The sequence below is a fragment of the Pleurodeles waltl genome, chromosome 10 (assembly GCF_031143425.1).
Source record: "Pleurodeles waltl isolate 20211129_DDA chromosome 10, aPleWal1.hap1.20221129, whole genome shotgun sequence".
NCBI classification, from domain to species: domain Eukaryota; kingdom Metazoa; phylum Chordata; class Amphibia; order Caudata; family Salamandridae; genus Pleurodeles; species Pleurodeles waltl.
The window spans coordinates 103509941-103526797 of NC_090449.1; the positions used below are offsets into that span (position 1 = coordinate 103509941).

At 43.6% G+C, this 16857-nt stretch overlaps 1 protein-coding gene across 1 annotated transcript in view; it reads left to right on the forward strand.

Moving 5' to 3' along the window:
- Positions 1-16857, forward strand: part of UNKL (unk like zinc finger) — a 453251-nt gene that overhangs the window by 148653 nt on the left and 287741 nt on the right. The window contains exons 5-6 of the mRNA XM_069209876.1: positions 4577-4712; positions 11242-11359. Coding sequence (XP_069065977.1) covers positions 4577-4712; positions 11242-11359 — 254 coding nt within the window. The remainder of the gene's footprint in view (positions 1-4576; positions 4713-11241; positions 11360-16857) is intronic.

Below are 16857 nucleotides of genomic sequence, written 5' to 3' on the forward strand. Positions count from 1 at the left end.
TAAAAACGTGCCGGTGCTCAAAGCTCTCCTCTTAAACATGCGGCTGCTGCAATTAAGTGTGCAAGCATGGAATACTGAGGAGGCGTAAATCTAAAGCCACCTCGGGCCTCTTTACTCTATTTACAGCCACTTCCTGCACCTTCAGCTTACTCTTGCAGCTTACTGCTTTTCCCCTTTCTGACGCTTTTTTGTTTTTCTTTTCCTCAGTCTTTCACATATGTGTCTTTTGCTCACAGTAAATGCTTGAGGCAGAAAAATAAGTGCCGGCCCTCAAAAATAAGTGGTGGTGCTCTCCACCGGAAACAACAAGCACAAATTAAGCACTGGTCTGACCCTATGGACCATCCATCCTCTCCTCCTTTCTCTCTGGGGTCTCTGTCTTTCTGTGTGTTAAGCGTCGTGAGCAGAACTTAAAAGGCATATTAAAGGGCCGCAAACAATCGGGCCCTTGAACTCCCAAACAACCTCCCTGCAGCCCTGCGCAGTAGGCCTAAAACTGATGAATGGGTGCTCCAGATCTCGGCACAAACATTTTCTCTACCTTTTCAGTTGTTGCCTTCAGACACTCCTCCAATGCCACAATATCTGTTGGATGACCATTTGTCCATTCTTCAAGAAGTTCAGACTCTCTTAGCAAATGGGGCAATAGTGAGACTTCCAGTTTCAGAATAGACACTAGTTGTTACTCCCCCTAATTTCAAATATTGAAAAAGGAAGTGTGTCTTCGCCCCATCTTAGATGTTTGTTACCAGAATTTCTTTTTGAGGAAAGACAAGTTCAAAATGGTCACTTTGGCCCATGTTCTTTTGGTTGGATGGTAGGTCTATATCAGAGGGATGCAAATTTTCACTTTCCCATCCTGCAGTCTCACAGACCTTAGCAGTGTTTTCAAGTGGGACGGGAACATTTTCAGTTCTCCGTCTTTCCCTTTGGGCTGACCAGTGCACCTCGGATGCCAAGCATCTCCAGATGATGGCTAACCTGTTGATGTCTTCAGGTTTTACTATCAATGTGCGAAAGTTGCATCTGATTCCTTTGCAGAGGCCCCTTTTCTTTGGACCTATTCTAAACATGTGTTGTTTTGAGCTATTCAACTAATTCAATGGGTCCAGGATATTTGGGCCGTGATCCTGATGTTTCAGCCTGCAGCTTGAGTCATAGTGAGAGTGGCTCTAGGTTACTTGGCTTCCTGCATCCAGCTTGTGGACCATGCCAAGTGGCACATGCAGACTCTGCAGTGGAATTTTAAGTCTTTGTGGGCTCATCACCAAGGAAATCTGTCAGATTTCGTTCATCTGCCAGAGGAGACCTCAAAAGATCTTCACTGGTGGCTGCTCGACAGCAGTTGGACCAGAAGCAGACCCCTCTCCCTTTCGTACCCAGAGCTGACCGTTGCGACAGATGTGTTGTTATTGGGCTTGAGAGGTCATTGGGTAATGGTGTAGGTCAGAAGATTCGGGTCTCCGGAAGAAGTTCGACTTCATATAAATCTGTTGGAGATTTGATCGGTCCTTTTGGTTTTAAAGGCTTTCCTTCCAAGGATCAAGGCCGAGAAAGTACAGGTTCTCACGGACAATGTAACTGCTATGTTGTATTGCAACAAAAAGGGCAGAGTAGGGTCGTGGGTTCTCTGCTTGGAAGTTCTTCGTCTTTGGATGTTGCTGAGTAGTTAGTGCTTATCTCTGATCTTCCAATATCTGGTGGGATCTTTAAATGCCAAAGCGGGCAAACTTAGCTGGATCACTGAATTAGGTTTTGGGACACCAAACTACCTATCCACATGTACCTCTCTTGTCCAGGGTGCTCAAGAAAATCAAAAGATACTGAGCCAGAGTCATTGTAGTGACTCCGGACTGGCAAGGAGTGTGTGGTACCCAGAATTTCTGGCCATGAGCAGCAGTCCTTCAGTTTGCTGCCTCTTCATGAGGATCTCCTGTTGCAGCAGCAGGGCAGGGTCCCCCATCCAGACCTAAACAGTTTACACCTCTATGCATGGAGATTGATTGGCTGCAGTTTTTGACATACAGTCTTCCTCTGGAATTGCTTGGGGTGATTTTAGCAATCACGTGTCCATCTACAAGAAGCGTTCATGCTATTCACTGAAAGAAGTTTGTGGTGGTATGTTCCTCATGTCGGATCCATCCTTTACAAGCTTCTGTTTCTGATATTGTGTTATTTTGTTTCTCTGGCTCAGAAAGCCCTTGCTATGTCTGCAGTTACGTTTGCCGGATCATCTACCGCTTTCTAAATCACCTGTTGTGATGCATTTCTGAAGGAGTTGATCCATGTTTCCTCCTGTTCCATTTACAATGCCATAGTGGGAGTTTAATATAGTTTTAACTTACTTAATGTACTTCGATTTCGAGTCTATGCCTAGTTCTTCATTAGGGTTGTTGCCTCTGAAGGCAGTATTTCTTACAGCCATTGCTTCAGCTAGGCGAGTGAGTGAACTTCAGGCTTTGTCAGTGGTACCTCCTTATGTTTCGTTCTTTCCTTATAACTTGGCCCATTGGATGAGGGCAGCATTCCTTTCCAAGGCAGTCACACCCTTTAATGTGGGCCAGTCCATCTGTTTGTCATCTTTTTACGCACCACCTCATGCCTAATAGGAGGACGAACGATGACATTGTCTAGATCCTAAGAGGGCTCTCAGTTTTCTTTGAGAGAACTAGGGAATTTTGACAGGGTGGCCAACTTTTTGTTTGATATCCTGCAGTTAAAAATTATACAGCAGTGCAGAATAGGACACTTTCTTGATCGATTGTATTATGTAATAAGATTTGTTATGAACTAGCTAGAAAACAACCACCAGAAAGATTGTGGGCACACTCCACTAGGGCAAAAGCGGATACTACAGCATTAGCTCGGGGTATACCAGTTTCGGACATTTGTCAGACTGTAATGTGGGCATCCTTTCACACCTGTACAGTCCAGTCCGAAGAAAGGGCATTTTGCCCAATCTAACCTGCAGGGTTTCCTAGTTTGACACATTCCACAGACCCACCACCTGAGAGGTACTAGGAGGGTCTTCTTTGGTATCTATTAAAAGATAAGGAATCTGTGGTTATAATTCCCTTCAGTAACACTTTTTCTGGTATAGACTTTAACAGCAGATTACTCACCCACCCTCCCAACATCCCCGTTCTGTTAAAATGATTTCTTATGACTTTGTAGGTAATAAGATTCCATTTCCGAAACTGCAAACAATAGATCTCTTAACTTTCATGTCTGTCGGCTCAGACGGAGTGCAGAAAGAAACTGATACCAGCACGAGCAGGAGAAGTATATATACAGGTTTCAACTGCACAACCGCACAAGATGAAGCAACACAAGAGTCATTGACGTCTTTCAATGCCACCTGTCAATGCTGGAGGATATTGCTATGCAAAAGTTTCCAGATCCCAACCAGGCGCCTGTAGTAATTCAAAAGGTGAGGAATCTGCGGTTAGATAATCTCTACCAGAAAATGCAATATCAAAGGTAAGTAACTTGTTTACCCATCACCTTCTTGTTTGTTTAAGATGGTGCCAGCCCTCACCATGTTCATGTTGGTCCCTCTAAAGGGGATCGTACATGCCACAGTAAGAACATTAAGAACCTAAAGATGAGGCGTTTTCTAACATGCACTGGCTCTCCTTGCTACCCTGCACACTTTTCCAAACCAGCTGCTACATCTACAAAGCCACCTATCTGATTGACAAGTGCACCTCCTCCTGTGGCTCTTGGTATATCCGTCACCAGGACACCACCAGACTGGAGACAAAGTCCCAAAATGAAAGAACAAAGCAAAATCCAGTTCCTATGTATGTACCCTGCATAGAACACAACATCTAGGTTGCCCCAACCACGCTCTAATCAAGACTCTTCCAAATCCTGTATTGTGATAAAGTAACAGTCCACCCCCACTCTCAAAATCCACTTTCCTCTCCAGTCACTCTTTTTCTGTGTCTTTCCCAATGACTTTGTTCAGTACTCTGCTGCTTTTTTTGTCTAGGTTTGGACAAAGGAAATACCTGATGCATTCATAGATGCATACATTTTTATAATTGAGACTTCCGTGCATAGATTCTATCAACCAGTAAAAGCCTGATACTTAAGTGGGTTCCTATTCCAGTGAGGCAGAGGATGCCCTATGCAGTGGATGGATCCAGTGTCAACTGGTCGTGATTTCAAGCATATTTTTATCACGACTTAAGGTGTACCAGCTGGCTCACTGGGTATAGTCCCTTGCCAAATAACACAATGCATGGCCCAGCATTTAGGTTGTTCATATGTAATGTTGCTGCTTTACGCCCACATTTTTAGCCTTGCTTTATTAGATTATACGAAAATTATTGAGTTTTGTTAACTTCCTTACACTGGACACCACCCATAAATGAGCAGCACAGTCCCTAGAAGGTTGAAGGTTTAAACTTATATAGACATTGTTTATGCTTAGACTGCTTTTAGCACAAAAAGAAAGTGGATTTGTACACATAAATAGCCGAAGACTGCTCTTAGTGTTAACATGAAATTAAAATATTTTGTACTTAAGTATCGTTTTTAATTCTGAGTGAATGTGTTTATTTCTTTCCAGATTCTAATTTTGTATTGGCCAGCTACAAGACAGAACAGTGCACTAAACCACCAAGACTGTGCCGTCAGGGCTATGCATGTCCGCATTATCACAACAGCAGAGATAGAAGACGAAATCCTAGAAAATTCAAATACAGGTGCTTATAAATGAGTAGAAACAGGCTTCCCGATTTGGTGAGCTTTGGGCCGCAGGTTGCAGTACGACATATGCTCAAGTGTGATTTTGGTGAAATAAAAATCAAACACAAGGTAAAGCACACAGGAGAGGTTTTGACAGTTGCAGCCTGCTGTTTACCTAAAAACTATTCATTTTAAACCTGTTTATTAATTGGAAAGCCAGTCTAAACTATTTCTTAGTTTTAGTGTTTGTCTTCAATTATTTGTGGTGGGTACCTCCTTTCTTTCTGTTGCTGTTTTCATCATAGACTCCACAGCTGTGCGCAAAAATAATTAAGATAGTCTCAGCCATGTTGGAAATATTCTAAAACGTCCTGCAAAATAGCTTCATATATGTTTGTTTGTAAATCATCTAGGTAGCATTTAATTTCTTGAAAAATGTATCGTATGCAACAGCTGGTGCATACAGGTGATTACTTCGTTTTTGAACATGTCACTGCCCTTTATTTGTTTGCAATCTTAAGTGTCTTCTCAAAGTTTATTAATATGGATACTAGAACCTCTTTAGTACATTGACCTCCCAATGGCATTAGTAAAGATGGGTAAAGCATTACCATAACACGTTTGAACACAGACTTATGTCTAGGTAATACCGCATTGCAAGTGATAGCTTCGTTTTAAAAGGCATGGTATGTTACTTTTCATGGTCTGCAAGAGTGTAATATGTTTACTGTGTTAGGAGCTTGCATCCTTGTCCAAGTTATCCACATGGTCCTATCTGAGGACGCTGTCTCAGAGGCACTATCAAGCTCTAGATCTGACAAATGGCCTGAACTTATCAACTCCCGATATCCTTAAATAGTCAAGCTTTTATATTCTAGGTGGTGAGGTGCTCTTCTGGGAGTGGCCCTTCCATCAGGCATTATTAACTGTAGTATCTGCTTTGTTTTTTTATTCCTTTATTTTTATTTTTAACACTCAGTGGTGCATAGTTTCAGTGTCTGTGTGTATCAGCCATTATACAAATGTTATCGGAAGACCGTTCAATACTTTTTTCGTCTACGCCATCCAGTTGAAAGATACTTTCTTCCATGACACCATATCTCAAAGCATTTTCTCGGAATCGTGGCTGCAGGCAAATAGCCATAGTGTAGTAATTTCTACTTTAACCCATGTTCAGCCTTCTGGGTCGTCATTAAGGTAAATTAAGTTGTTGTGGCCTGCATTTGTGCGTTTTCACATGATTGTTTGGTTAGGGCCTACTGTCCACGAGCGACCCTTCCATCACTATGGCTGAATAAAAAAACCGTGGCTGTAAGTTCCTGGGCTTTAAGTGAATGTTGAAAGGTTCCCCCTGGTTTCTTTATAGATTATCTGTTTAATCAGAACCCTTTTTAAAGCAGCTGGAAAGACTCCACCAGAAAGAATGTTCACTGTTCAGGAGTCTTCTCTGTACCTGTCCTTTACACTAGAACAGTGGTTCCCAACCTGTGGTACGGGGACCCCTGGGGGTCCGCGAAGCCTCCTCAGGGGGTCCGCGACTGCTTAGAAAACTAAATAACATCAACAGATTAGACCCTCGCCTTTCAGTAATGACTCAGTAGGGGGTCCCCAGAGTCCTATAAAGATTCAGTGGGGGTCCCCAGGCTCCAGTAATGGTAAAGTGGGGGTCCACAGAAGTCAAAAGGTTGGGAACCACTGCACTAGAATATAGTGGGTTGGGGGCCTACCATCCCCTGTGTTTAAGTAGCCCCTTTAACCAGCTTGCAAGTTATCCAAAGTCATGTAGCCTCAAGCTGGAGACTGAAGTCAAACCTGCAGTCTTTTAATTATATCAGTCGTGGGGCCATGAATAATTTTAGGTGCCGGGTATCCGAATATCCAGTCAATTCCTTTTCTTTCTGTTTTCATATTTCCAGTTTTTTAGCAGTTGGTTGTTGATGTGCTTACAAACTTTTTTTTTTTTTTTTTTTTTTTTTTTTAAATCTGTTGTCAGGCCTGGACTCCCTGCTAGAATGTGACACAATGTAGTATTAAAAAACATTCATTCATCAATAGTGTGTGTTAATTTTTCGACCTCAATGTTTGGGTCTACCAGGTGTAGAGACTCGGCACCATGCTCCTTCATCTTCAGTATACTTTAGCCACTTCTAAAACATTTCTTAGGACATTTGATAGCAGTACGTCATCGTCGTCTTCTACTACCATACAAGAGGACTGTGAAGTGTGTATCTTTTTCACTGTTGTTCCCCACTCCAGTTTTCACGGTTCTGAGGCTCTATCAGGGTCTGTTTCAGGGTTACTGGGTCAGGTAGAATTTAGTTTGCTCCTGTTTTCCCAATGCTTATTTCTTCCTTTTACGCCATTACTGAACTACATCCCTAAGATAAAAAATGTCTCCTAGGGGACTGCAAACCGTGTTGTCTAAGACAGCATACTTACATTGCTTGCACACAAACCCGTACTTCAGGAGTGTGAAATAATCTGGCATTTTTAAATTAAAAGTTTTAAAGTTGAGTAGACGCTTTCCTCTTTGGAAGGAGCAGCAGTAACCTTTGAAGACATTGTGAGGGCCTCTCAGTGTTTCTTTAGCAAAAATGAACCAACAATGAAAGACTCAAGACATTTCTTGAAATTGAAGGTGTGGAGGACTGTCCTGGAAAAGTGGGTGGGTCCATGCTGTGAGGAATTGTATGGCACGGGCACAGTCTCATCCTGACTCATCAGTTGACCCTGGGTGGTGAAACATCACATGTGGACTGTGACTAGAAAACTCGGGGAAAAATCCTTTTAGTCAAAAGAAGGAGCAACATATCCTAGAGCATCTACCATCTCTACTTTCTTGTTGAAGGCAGATTTCATTGTGACATAACAAAGACCAGTCACAATAGTCTGCTCTATTTCATGAAAATAAAAGTATATTTGTAGCCATTGTGAGGTAAGCACTCCTTATTTTTAAATTTTATACTTTTTTGGGGCACTGTCAGAACCTCGTTCAGACTGCCACTGGGCAAGCAGAAGTTTCTGGGCCCAGCGTGGTGGCTGAGGCCGTTTACTCTTGATGTCCCGGGGTCCCCACCCTATTATGAATCCTTCCCACCTGGGCCAAGCATCCATTAGGGGGGAGCACAGATACAGATCAATGAACACGGCTCATAACTCAGTTTGCAAGCTGCGTGAATAATAAATGGATGTGCAGCCGAATACTTGCTTTTGTATTAAAAAAGTATTTTAATTCTAAATCTACACATGCAAAGGTAAACAACATTTAAAAGCAATAATACAATCCCCCTTGAGGTCAAGGCTCAAGTGGATGTCAGGCCACTTTCTGTCCTATTAACTTTAGGGCAACAGAATCAGTGTTCTTCCCCATTCACTGATGACCACATCCAGGGAATAAAAACTTTTAGACCATACTCAAGAGTTCTCCCCTCTGACTCCTTTCAGAAGTTCAGTCGCAAGAATCTGTTGGGTCGCAGTACTAATGGCAGTATGTCCCCCAGGGCCCAAAAGGCTCATTTCAAGGCTTACCCACTCCAGTGGTATGTAACCCTTCACAGGTGCAGCAAATTTCTGTTCCGGATCGGCAAAGTTGTATACCACGCGGTCGCAGGTGGCAGCACCTGGCAGGCACAGGCTCTCTCTCTCCTCCGAGCCAAGCTACTGGCCGGTTCTAGCGATCAGGGGTTTTCCCGCTCCGGTGACTGCACAGTAAGTCACACTTCCTTTTGGCGAGGTTTTGCTCTCCTTACTCCAACAGTGCTCAGGTGAGGTCCTTTGATCCTCTGGCCTTCTTTGGTGTGGTTCTCAGTATGTGGGCCTGACCCACCTTGGTCACAGCACCAGTTTCTCGTTTCCGGGTGATGGCCTGAACCCTTTTCCTCAGCGTCTCCTGCAGCCCCTTCTGCTATAAAGGGTCACTGCCACAGCAAACGAGTCTGGTCATGTTGACCTGGCATCAGTTTTCATGGGGGCCCCTCTCTGGAACATGGAACCACCCACCATGAGGGCATGCAGGCCTGGCGCCCTCCACACACCACTCATACTTTGGCTTAGTCCACGGTGGTCCCTCCTGGCAATGGGGATTGCTGAAAGAATCCAGCACAAAGACTACAGCACGATCGGTGCAAGAATGGATTCCTCACACAGAGTCCTCTCGCAAGGGCTCCACCCTGGAACTTCCAGTGCTCTCCTCATCCTCACAGGGCACACTGGTGTTGGCGAGCTTGCAAGCACTGATGCTGCAGACTCCAGGACAGGTGGTTTTGGTTCCCCTGGCTAATGCCTCCTTACCGAGCAGGGAGATTAGCAGGCCTGGGGCCCCAGTTTTGGTAGCAGGCAGAAGTCGTGCAGAGCTTCTCCTCTTCACATAGCCCACCTGGCTGCTTGGCAGATGACAGTTTGCTGTCTCCATCTCCTCTAGTAGTCCTTTTCCCAAGACAAAATGTAATTTAATATCTGAGTCTTTGAAGTTTTATCTTGGGGTTCTGCTTCTTTGAAATGGACATATTTCCCCTTTCTTCTTCCTCCTGAAGGATTTCTGTCACAAGGCAGGAGTTTCTTGTGGTCTATCATTGAATTAAAGAGCCCTTTGAAATTACAAAGAGCCTAGCTTTTCCCTCCTCCAGTGCATGTCCCTCCCAGCTTACAGGAACGCAGCAATACAAAATCTGTTGGGGGTGGGGGGAAATGCTCTACTCTTCATGCTTTCACCAGGCAGGCTTGGGCTTCTCAAAATGGAACCCAAGGTCTTCCATGTAATGTGCCAGTGAAGGCACACTTGCGCTCATTATACAGTAACAACACACTTACTGCATAGCCCTGTTGTCCTCATGTATTATGCCACCACCAGCAAAACTATGTGCAGAATGCGCACTCAGTCTGTGCACGCTGTTCAGTACTGCAGCCTTTCTGTATTGTCTGAGTGTATTATTTTAAAAGCACACTCTGCCAGCATAAATGCATTTTCAGTGTGCTCACTGTTCCACCCTTCATTCACCCCTCATGTAGTGTACTTCTTGCGAACACACATGCACTCAGCACTTTTTCTTCACACACACACACACACACACACACACACTTCCACATCAGCCTGATGTAGGCCAGGAAGGACTTAAGCATGCAGCAGTGGAACCTTTCAAAATGTGAATGAGTCTGAAGGCCTCTCTCCAGTAAAAAGGTTCTGTTCATTCACAACTACTGATTACTACAGAGTATGTGCCACCACACTTGTGTTGTTTAACTCCTGGCGAAGGCGCTACCACTATGAGGGCAGCACTTTGGGTGCCTCTCCCAGTCCAAGAAGTCCACAGTCCATGAGACAAGCCTATGTTATAGTGCACACTCATGTTTCTGTGTTCACCATTGACAAAAAATCAGCTTTAGGGAGCCAGATAGCAGTACATTTGGTCACGCTGGCCAGGGGTAACCGTCTTTTACCATGCAGATGATTTTTCCGTCCCAGCGGGTACGTTTATTATGCCTATCTAATGATGAACTTTAATATCTGAAGAAGAGAAAAAAGTTATGTCCCTAGAGTTACGCGTACCAGGTTTTGTTATGATATACAACAAACAGTCAAGGCTGGGTATTGTGGTATTCACTTTTAATAACAAACTGTATAGCATACTTTACTTTCACCAAGGGTCATTCTTTCAATTTTGACAAAATAACATCCAAACGGACAGCTATTTTCAACTTGGGTTTGTTTTCCTTCTCTTTAGTTAAGCCATTTCATTTAAGTTGCAACCTGCAACTTCTATTCCCAGTTTTACATTCCTAACATTTTGTGCTGTGTTCTGCAATTCTTCCAAAGTGTGTTGCATTTCTAAAAGTAGGTTCTTCAGTCTCGGCCAACCTTTCTTTAATTTCTAAATTCTCCCCAAATCGTGGAATTGGTGACATATTTAGATAGAAGATTCATCATCTTTTAAGCAAATATCTAGATTTCATTTATTTTATTTCTTATATTCTTGTGGATTACTTTCATTCCCTTTTCTAAATTACTGCTTTACCTCTGCTGTATAATTAAAAAAATTGGGTAATATCTTTTCTTGGCATCTTGAGAATTATATTTACAAAGTAATACACCCCCCTTCCTAGCCCTTCTGTTATATAGAGTAGTGTTTAATAATATTGATAACCTATTAGAAATAGGTTTAAGACGTGTTGTACTAAAGATCTTGTTCTTTTGTGTACATCCTCTAAAGTTCATTTACTGTCTTTACTTCTCCTGCTGTTTATTTTCCCTTTAGTTAAAAAGCTCTACATATTAACATTGATGTAATTACACTGAGATCAATGCAGTTAGGAAGATAATCTTGTGCTGATCGTTGAGGGCAATGGATCCTCTGTCCTATTTTGGAGCCTCAATGAATTCTAGTGAGGTAATTTGTTGTGATATAACTATAGAAGAGAACAAGTGATGACGGCTAGTGACATGTTTCTTTTTCTGTACTTACAAATAATGCAAGATGATATCTGTTACTAAGAAGAGGTTTTAAGTGGAAAAATATGTATTAACTTTTGTTTATCTTTTTTGGTCTTTAGGTCTACCCCTTGTCCTAGTGTTAAACATGGGGATGAATGGGGAGAACCCTCAAAGTGTGGCAGTGCAGATACCTGTCAGTACTGTCATTCTCGCACTGAACAGCAGTTCCACCCAGAGGTAAATAAAAAGGGGTTTACTAATTTGTATTTTAGATACCAGCAAAAGTGTGACTTTTTCTCCAAATATAGTGTATGTTTTATTTTCATAATCACAGATTTTCTTCTCACACGGGCCACATACTGGAAAGTGTATTAGATAGAAAATCTTCACTTTCCAGAGTACATATTTTACATTGTCTGTCTCTGTACCTGTCCTGGCTTTATTGCTTTCAGATCTATAGTGAAAATTAAGAGCACTTATTTCAATTTTAATTCTGTTTTCTAAAATGAAAGGTCGAAAAATACTTCTTCAAAAAGTATTGTAATACTTCCCTTCTAAGGCAACAGGTTCCCCTAGCTTTAAAGACACTAGTGCATCAAGACAATTCATCTTTGCTGCTTTGTGGAGCAAGGATCCCTAACTTTCTCATCAATTTCTTTCTGAAAATGTTTTTCGTGAAAAGTTTATATTCACTCAGCATTTTATTTTTGTTTTTAAAAACTTCACTTTGGTTTGTGCCTAATTGATACTGTTCCTGCTCCCAATTCTTCATTCAGATTAGAGCCTCAGAGAATGCTATGCCTGCAAGTGATGGGTGAGGTCACCTATGTGTCAGGGTGTCTCACCAACAAAGAACCACACGGACTGGTCATGACAATTATATGCCGCTATATTATTATGATTAAATTGCAGATGTTTCTAAATGTGTGTGTGTATATATATATATGTTAAAATAATATTATACGTATGTGTTAAAATGAAATAAGAGCCTTAAATTTATACAGTTTAAGACCATTGAAATTTGCTATAGTTTAGTGAATTAACTATACCTTGCGGCCCTTCTTGCAGTACTTGTGACCTCACCTATTACACTACTTATGACAAGTTAAATTAAATCATTGATGGCATTGCTTAATGCCATCTTGGGCATGCAAATTATTGGGGGGAGAGTTAGCTGTGGTGGGTGGCATCCAGCCAGCCCCTGCGCCTAACTCCTCATGAGCACCCAAATCCTGTGAGCACCCAACCATGGGCATGTATGCAGGAGGAGTTAGCCACAGGGCTTAGCCAGGGCCCACACACAACTCTCCCTGGTCATCCAACCAGTGCAGGTGGCCAAACCTCTGCTGCATATACCCATTCTGCCATGCGCAGCAGGGGTTGGCTGCAGTGCCAGACAAGACCCTAGCTACCCGAAGGCGCCCCCACCCATGTGCACCCAGCCCCCGGGGATGGCAGCCCCTGTGCTCATAACCCTGCATGTGCCCAGCCCCCCCCCCCCAACAAACCCCACCTCCTGTTTCACATGACATTTGACCATGTCGCCCTACTCTTTGTGCACAGCCAATCTCTCACGGTCATCTGAACCTGCTGCTGTACCCAGTGGGCAGCAGACACTGCTCCAACCACCCACTGGCAACTAATCTTCCACAGGCACCCAACTCCCCCACTGCACGCAGCCTGTAGACATGCGCAACTGGTTTGGCTCTGCACTCAACCCGCTGCAGGTGAGCAACCGTCACTGCGCCTGGCCAAAGTTTGGATGCAGGGTTTGGCTTAAGAACAGACAGTTCTAATTCTTTTTAGTGTTTCTTTTTTTTTTCCCTGCTGCAGCGGTACCATGTTGGGAACTGTGGTACCACAGGAAAGACCTTGCTGTGTATTGCAGTACCCGCAATTGAAAATAATATTTTTTTATTTTGAAGGAGGGTTTCTTAGAAACACTCCTCCCTACAGCCCCCCCCAAAGGCCTGTGGTTCAAGGCGTGCTCACCATGCACCCTTATTAGCCTTTTTTTTTTTTTTAGGACCTGGAATAGATTCCCAGAATACTTCAGTGTTGCATCCAGCCAAAGCAGATCATTTTCGTATTTTGTTACCGAAATGACTCATAGGAGCAAAAGCTGCTGCTGCCAGTCAAGAGGCCCTATTTTTTAAAAATATTTTACTCCTGCTGGAGTACTGTGGGACTATCAGGATATCTCTTACTTTTCCTATGGGTTAACTCGTTCATGCTCAATCTTATCCCATCTTTAAACGTTAATTTTCTTATAAAAGGCTGAGTGAGTTTACACTGAATCACAAAAGCATGCTTTCTGAGTAAAGTTCTAACTTCTAACAAATTTATTGTGATTCTGTTCAGCTGTCGGAAAGCAGACTTTTTAAATGGGAATTAACATAGGAATTCACACTTTTGCTCTCCTCCCCCGTTTTTTGACCCCAGTTTGACAGACCGGTGTGAAACTTTCAACGAAGGAGGCAAAATGGATTGTTTGTTTGAAAAGTTTCATGCAGTTTCTTCAAACTGCACCAGAGTTAATAAAGAAAGAAAAGAAAATGGGTTTTCAATGAAAAGTCTGGTTTAACTGTAACTACACTGGTGCTAGTGTCACAGGTGTAATATTATTTTTAATAGATATTTTAACCAGAGCTCAAGTCATTGACTGATTTAAACACAATGAGGAGATAAGAGTGGGTAGAATCCAATTTTCGGATTACTTACCCATTCTACCAAATTATTTTGCGAGAGTTTTTCTTTAAAAGTGTTTTGTAGACAGTGATGTACAGTAGAGTTATAGATATATTCACTGGATTGTAGGAAATGTTCATCTGACACCTTCCATTCTTACACTTCTACCAGTAAAAACTGTAACCAATACAGTGGAGTCCTGAAGAGTCCAAAGTGACGTGGTTTGCAAGGCTTCCATGATTTATTCTACAAAAGAGTGCACTGCAGAAATCAAAGTTTGAGTAAAAACTGTATTTGGGGGGGATCTCCATTGATGGTCGTAAGCCCATAATAGTTCCGCCCACGTGTGGGTATGCCGGAGCACTTCTTTATATAATATCTTCTTAAGTGTAGATGTTCGTCTTACTTCAGGGAGGCCTGTAGAAACACTTAATAAAGAACATAATATGCAACCTAGGCCAAAAGGCTACAGTGGGGCAATTCTTCAGATTGTACTTGGGAAAGGATTAAAGCACCCATATGAATGTTACAATCTCCTTCTTAACTCTTTTCTGGAAAAATAAGAGATGAAGAATAAAAGGCCAGTGTAGTCCCATAGGCTGCTATTATGCCAGTGAAAAATAGTGACTGTGCCTTTAAGGCTGCAGAGACCACCAGTATCTTATCATGCTCAGCAGGTGGTAGTTGCTTCAGTTCTTTTTTAACAGGAAGTGTCAGTGATAGATAAGTCCAATACTTTACTATGTCCACCGGGGGGGGGGGGGGGGGGGGGGTTGCTTATGACTTCAGTGGAGATTCCCCTACGAGAGAACAGGAGTTAACGGAAATAAATTGTTCCTTCTCTCATAGGGGATCTCCATTGATATTCATAAGCCCTTGAATGGAATAGCAAGCCCATCCCTAAAAATCAGGGTGGAAAGAAGAGAAGAGAGAAGGTAAGATTGGATTAGGCAAATACATTTCTGAGGGAGGCTTGGCCCACTTGAGCATCTGCTCTAGCATTCAAATCTAAACAGTGATGCTTTGTGAATGTATGAGCGGAACTCCATGTGGCTGCTTTACAAATGTCGGCAATAGGGACAGTTTTCATCATGACAGCAGTAGCTGATTTGCCTCTTTTAGAATGTGCCTTAGGTCTAGCTGACAAAGAATTGTCTTTTTGATAACCTAAAAGTATGCATGATACTGTCCAGTGGGAATGAGATTGTGGGAAGTGGTTAAACCTGTTCGGACCAGGCCATAATTGGTCTGGACGTCACGCGTTTTATCTATGTAAAATTTCAAAACCCTTCTAACATCCAGAGAATTAAGAGATATTTTTTTCTTCCTTTCTTGTCTCAGGTCTTCCTTTCAACCACATAGTCTTATGCCTTCTCTGTTTGAAAGTCCTTTTGACATCTTCCTACAAATGTCACAGTCCTTAGTGGTATGTTGAGGAGACAAACATACCACACATACTTTATGGGCATCTGAAGATTATTTTTTTCCTGCAACATGGATGTTACTTTGTAAAGAGAGCCGGCATTCTGACCGGAATAAAACTCTATCTGATAGAGACTTTTAGTTGCAGATTCCTTACCTTTGACTTTCCACAGGCATCAGACTGGTTCTGGAGATTTTTTTCTTCGAGCAGTACCCCTGCGTGGCGTTAGATGGCGTCAGTTGACTCCGCAGGCGCCATTGGCGTTGTGGGCGACATGATGATGTTGCGGTCGTGTATATAGGTGGCACCCTGGCGTGTTGACGTCCGTTCTTTTCTTTCCGTGCCAGCCTACGCTCAGATCCAAAGAACGGCTACCAAAGTAATTTTTTGACTAACCGCTACATTTTGTCAAATTCGTTTTTGACGAGTTTTGGTGCGTTGAGGGATGTCCCGTAAGACCGGATTTAAGCCCTGTGACTCCTGTCACCTCATGATGTCGGTGACTGATCCGCACCTCTGGTGTTTTGGAGTGCGACCACGACCTGAAGTCGTGCTCTGTGTCGGGCCATGAACCCGAAAGCTTTGAGGGAGAGGTCCCTGAAGCTCATGGCGGCTCTACACTCGACTCCGCGTCGTTCCCGGTCGAGAGGAAGGTCAGAAAGACCGGTCACGGAGTCACCACCATTCTTCTTCGTCCAAGTCATGTGGGCATTTGGGAAAGAAGAAGTCGTTGAAGAAGACAAAACGTTCTTCGACTTTGCCCCGTCCGTCACGCGATGCGGGAAGAGCGACTATGTTCTAGGTGTCTGTCCTCGGAGCCTCAGTCTGGGGTCGGCTCTGCCCGTCCCCGAATTTCCGGGAGCCGGGACTACCCCTGCCCAACTTAAGGGGTTCTATGAGGCCATGTGCCTCATTTGGGCAGTCCGACCCACCCTTGGCACCTTCGGGCCCAGGGGAGTCGGTGAGGGCCTCCTTGGGTTCAAAGTTGGCTTCTTTGGTCCTGACTCCGGAGGGCTCCTCAGGATCCGCTTCCAGATCCATCCCGACACTGATTGTGCCAATGCGACCTTCCCCGGCGTCGGGTCAGACATAGACACTCCCGGCTGCCGATTGGGTCCACAATCGAAGTCGACCCTATACTCATTCCCTACGAACAGGAGTATGAATGATGTCGCTTGACGCTGATTCTGTTTTCCATGGGCTCTACTGTGGCCAGGGTTGATCCTGAACCCTATTACTATGGGCATGGATAAAGGGGATAGTGTAGAGGGGTCGCTGGACCCTTTAGAAGACCAGCTTGAATTGGACTGGGTACAGGATTTGGGTGATGCCAGTGGGTTTGGACACTTCCCCTGACACTGGCATGTTCTCTCCCCGTACCATGGCTATGGAGGAGGGAGCGTCTTATTCAGTGTTGGTGAGAAGGGCGGTTGAGGTTTTGAACCTTGAGCTTCCTTCTGTGGAGGTCAGGCCTAACATCCTGACTGAAGTGCTTCAGCCTGGGGCCTCCAACTCGGAACCTCTTCTTCCCTTCAATTAAGCACTTACGGACGTCCTACTGGGGCCTGGTCCAAACCCAGCAGAGGGGCTCCTGTTAATAGGACGATTGCCCGCTGCCATCGCC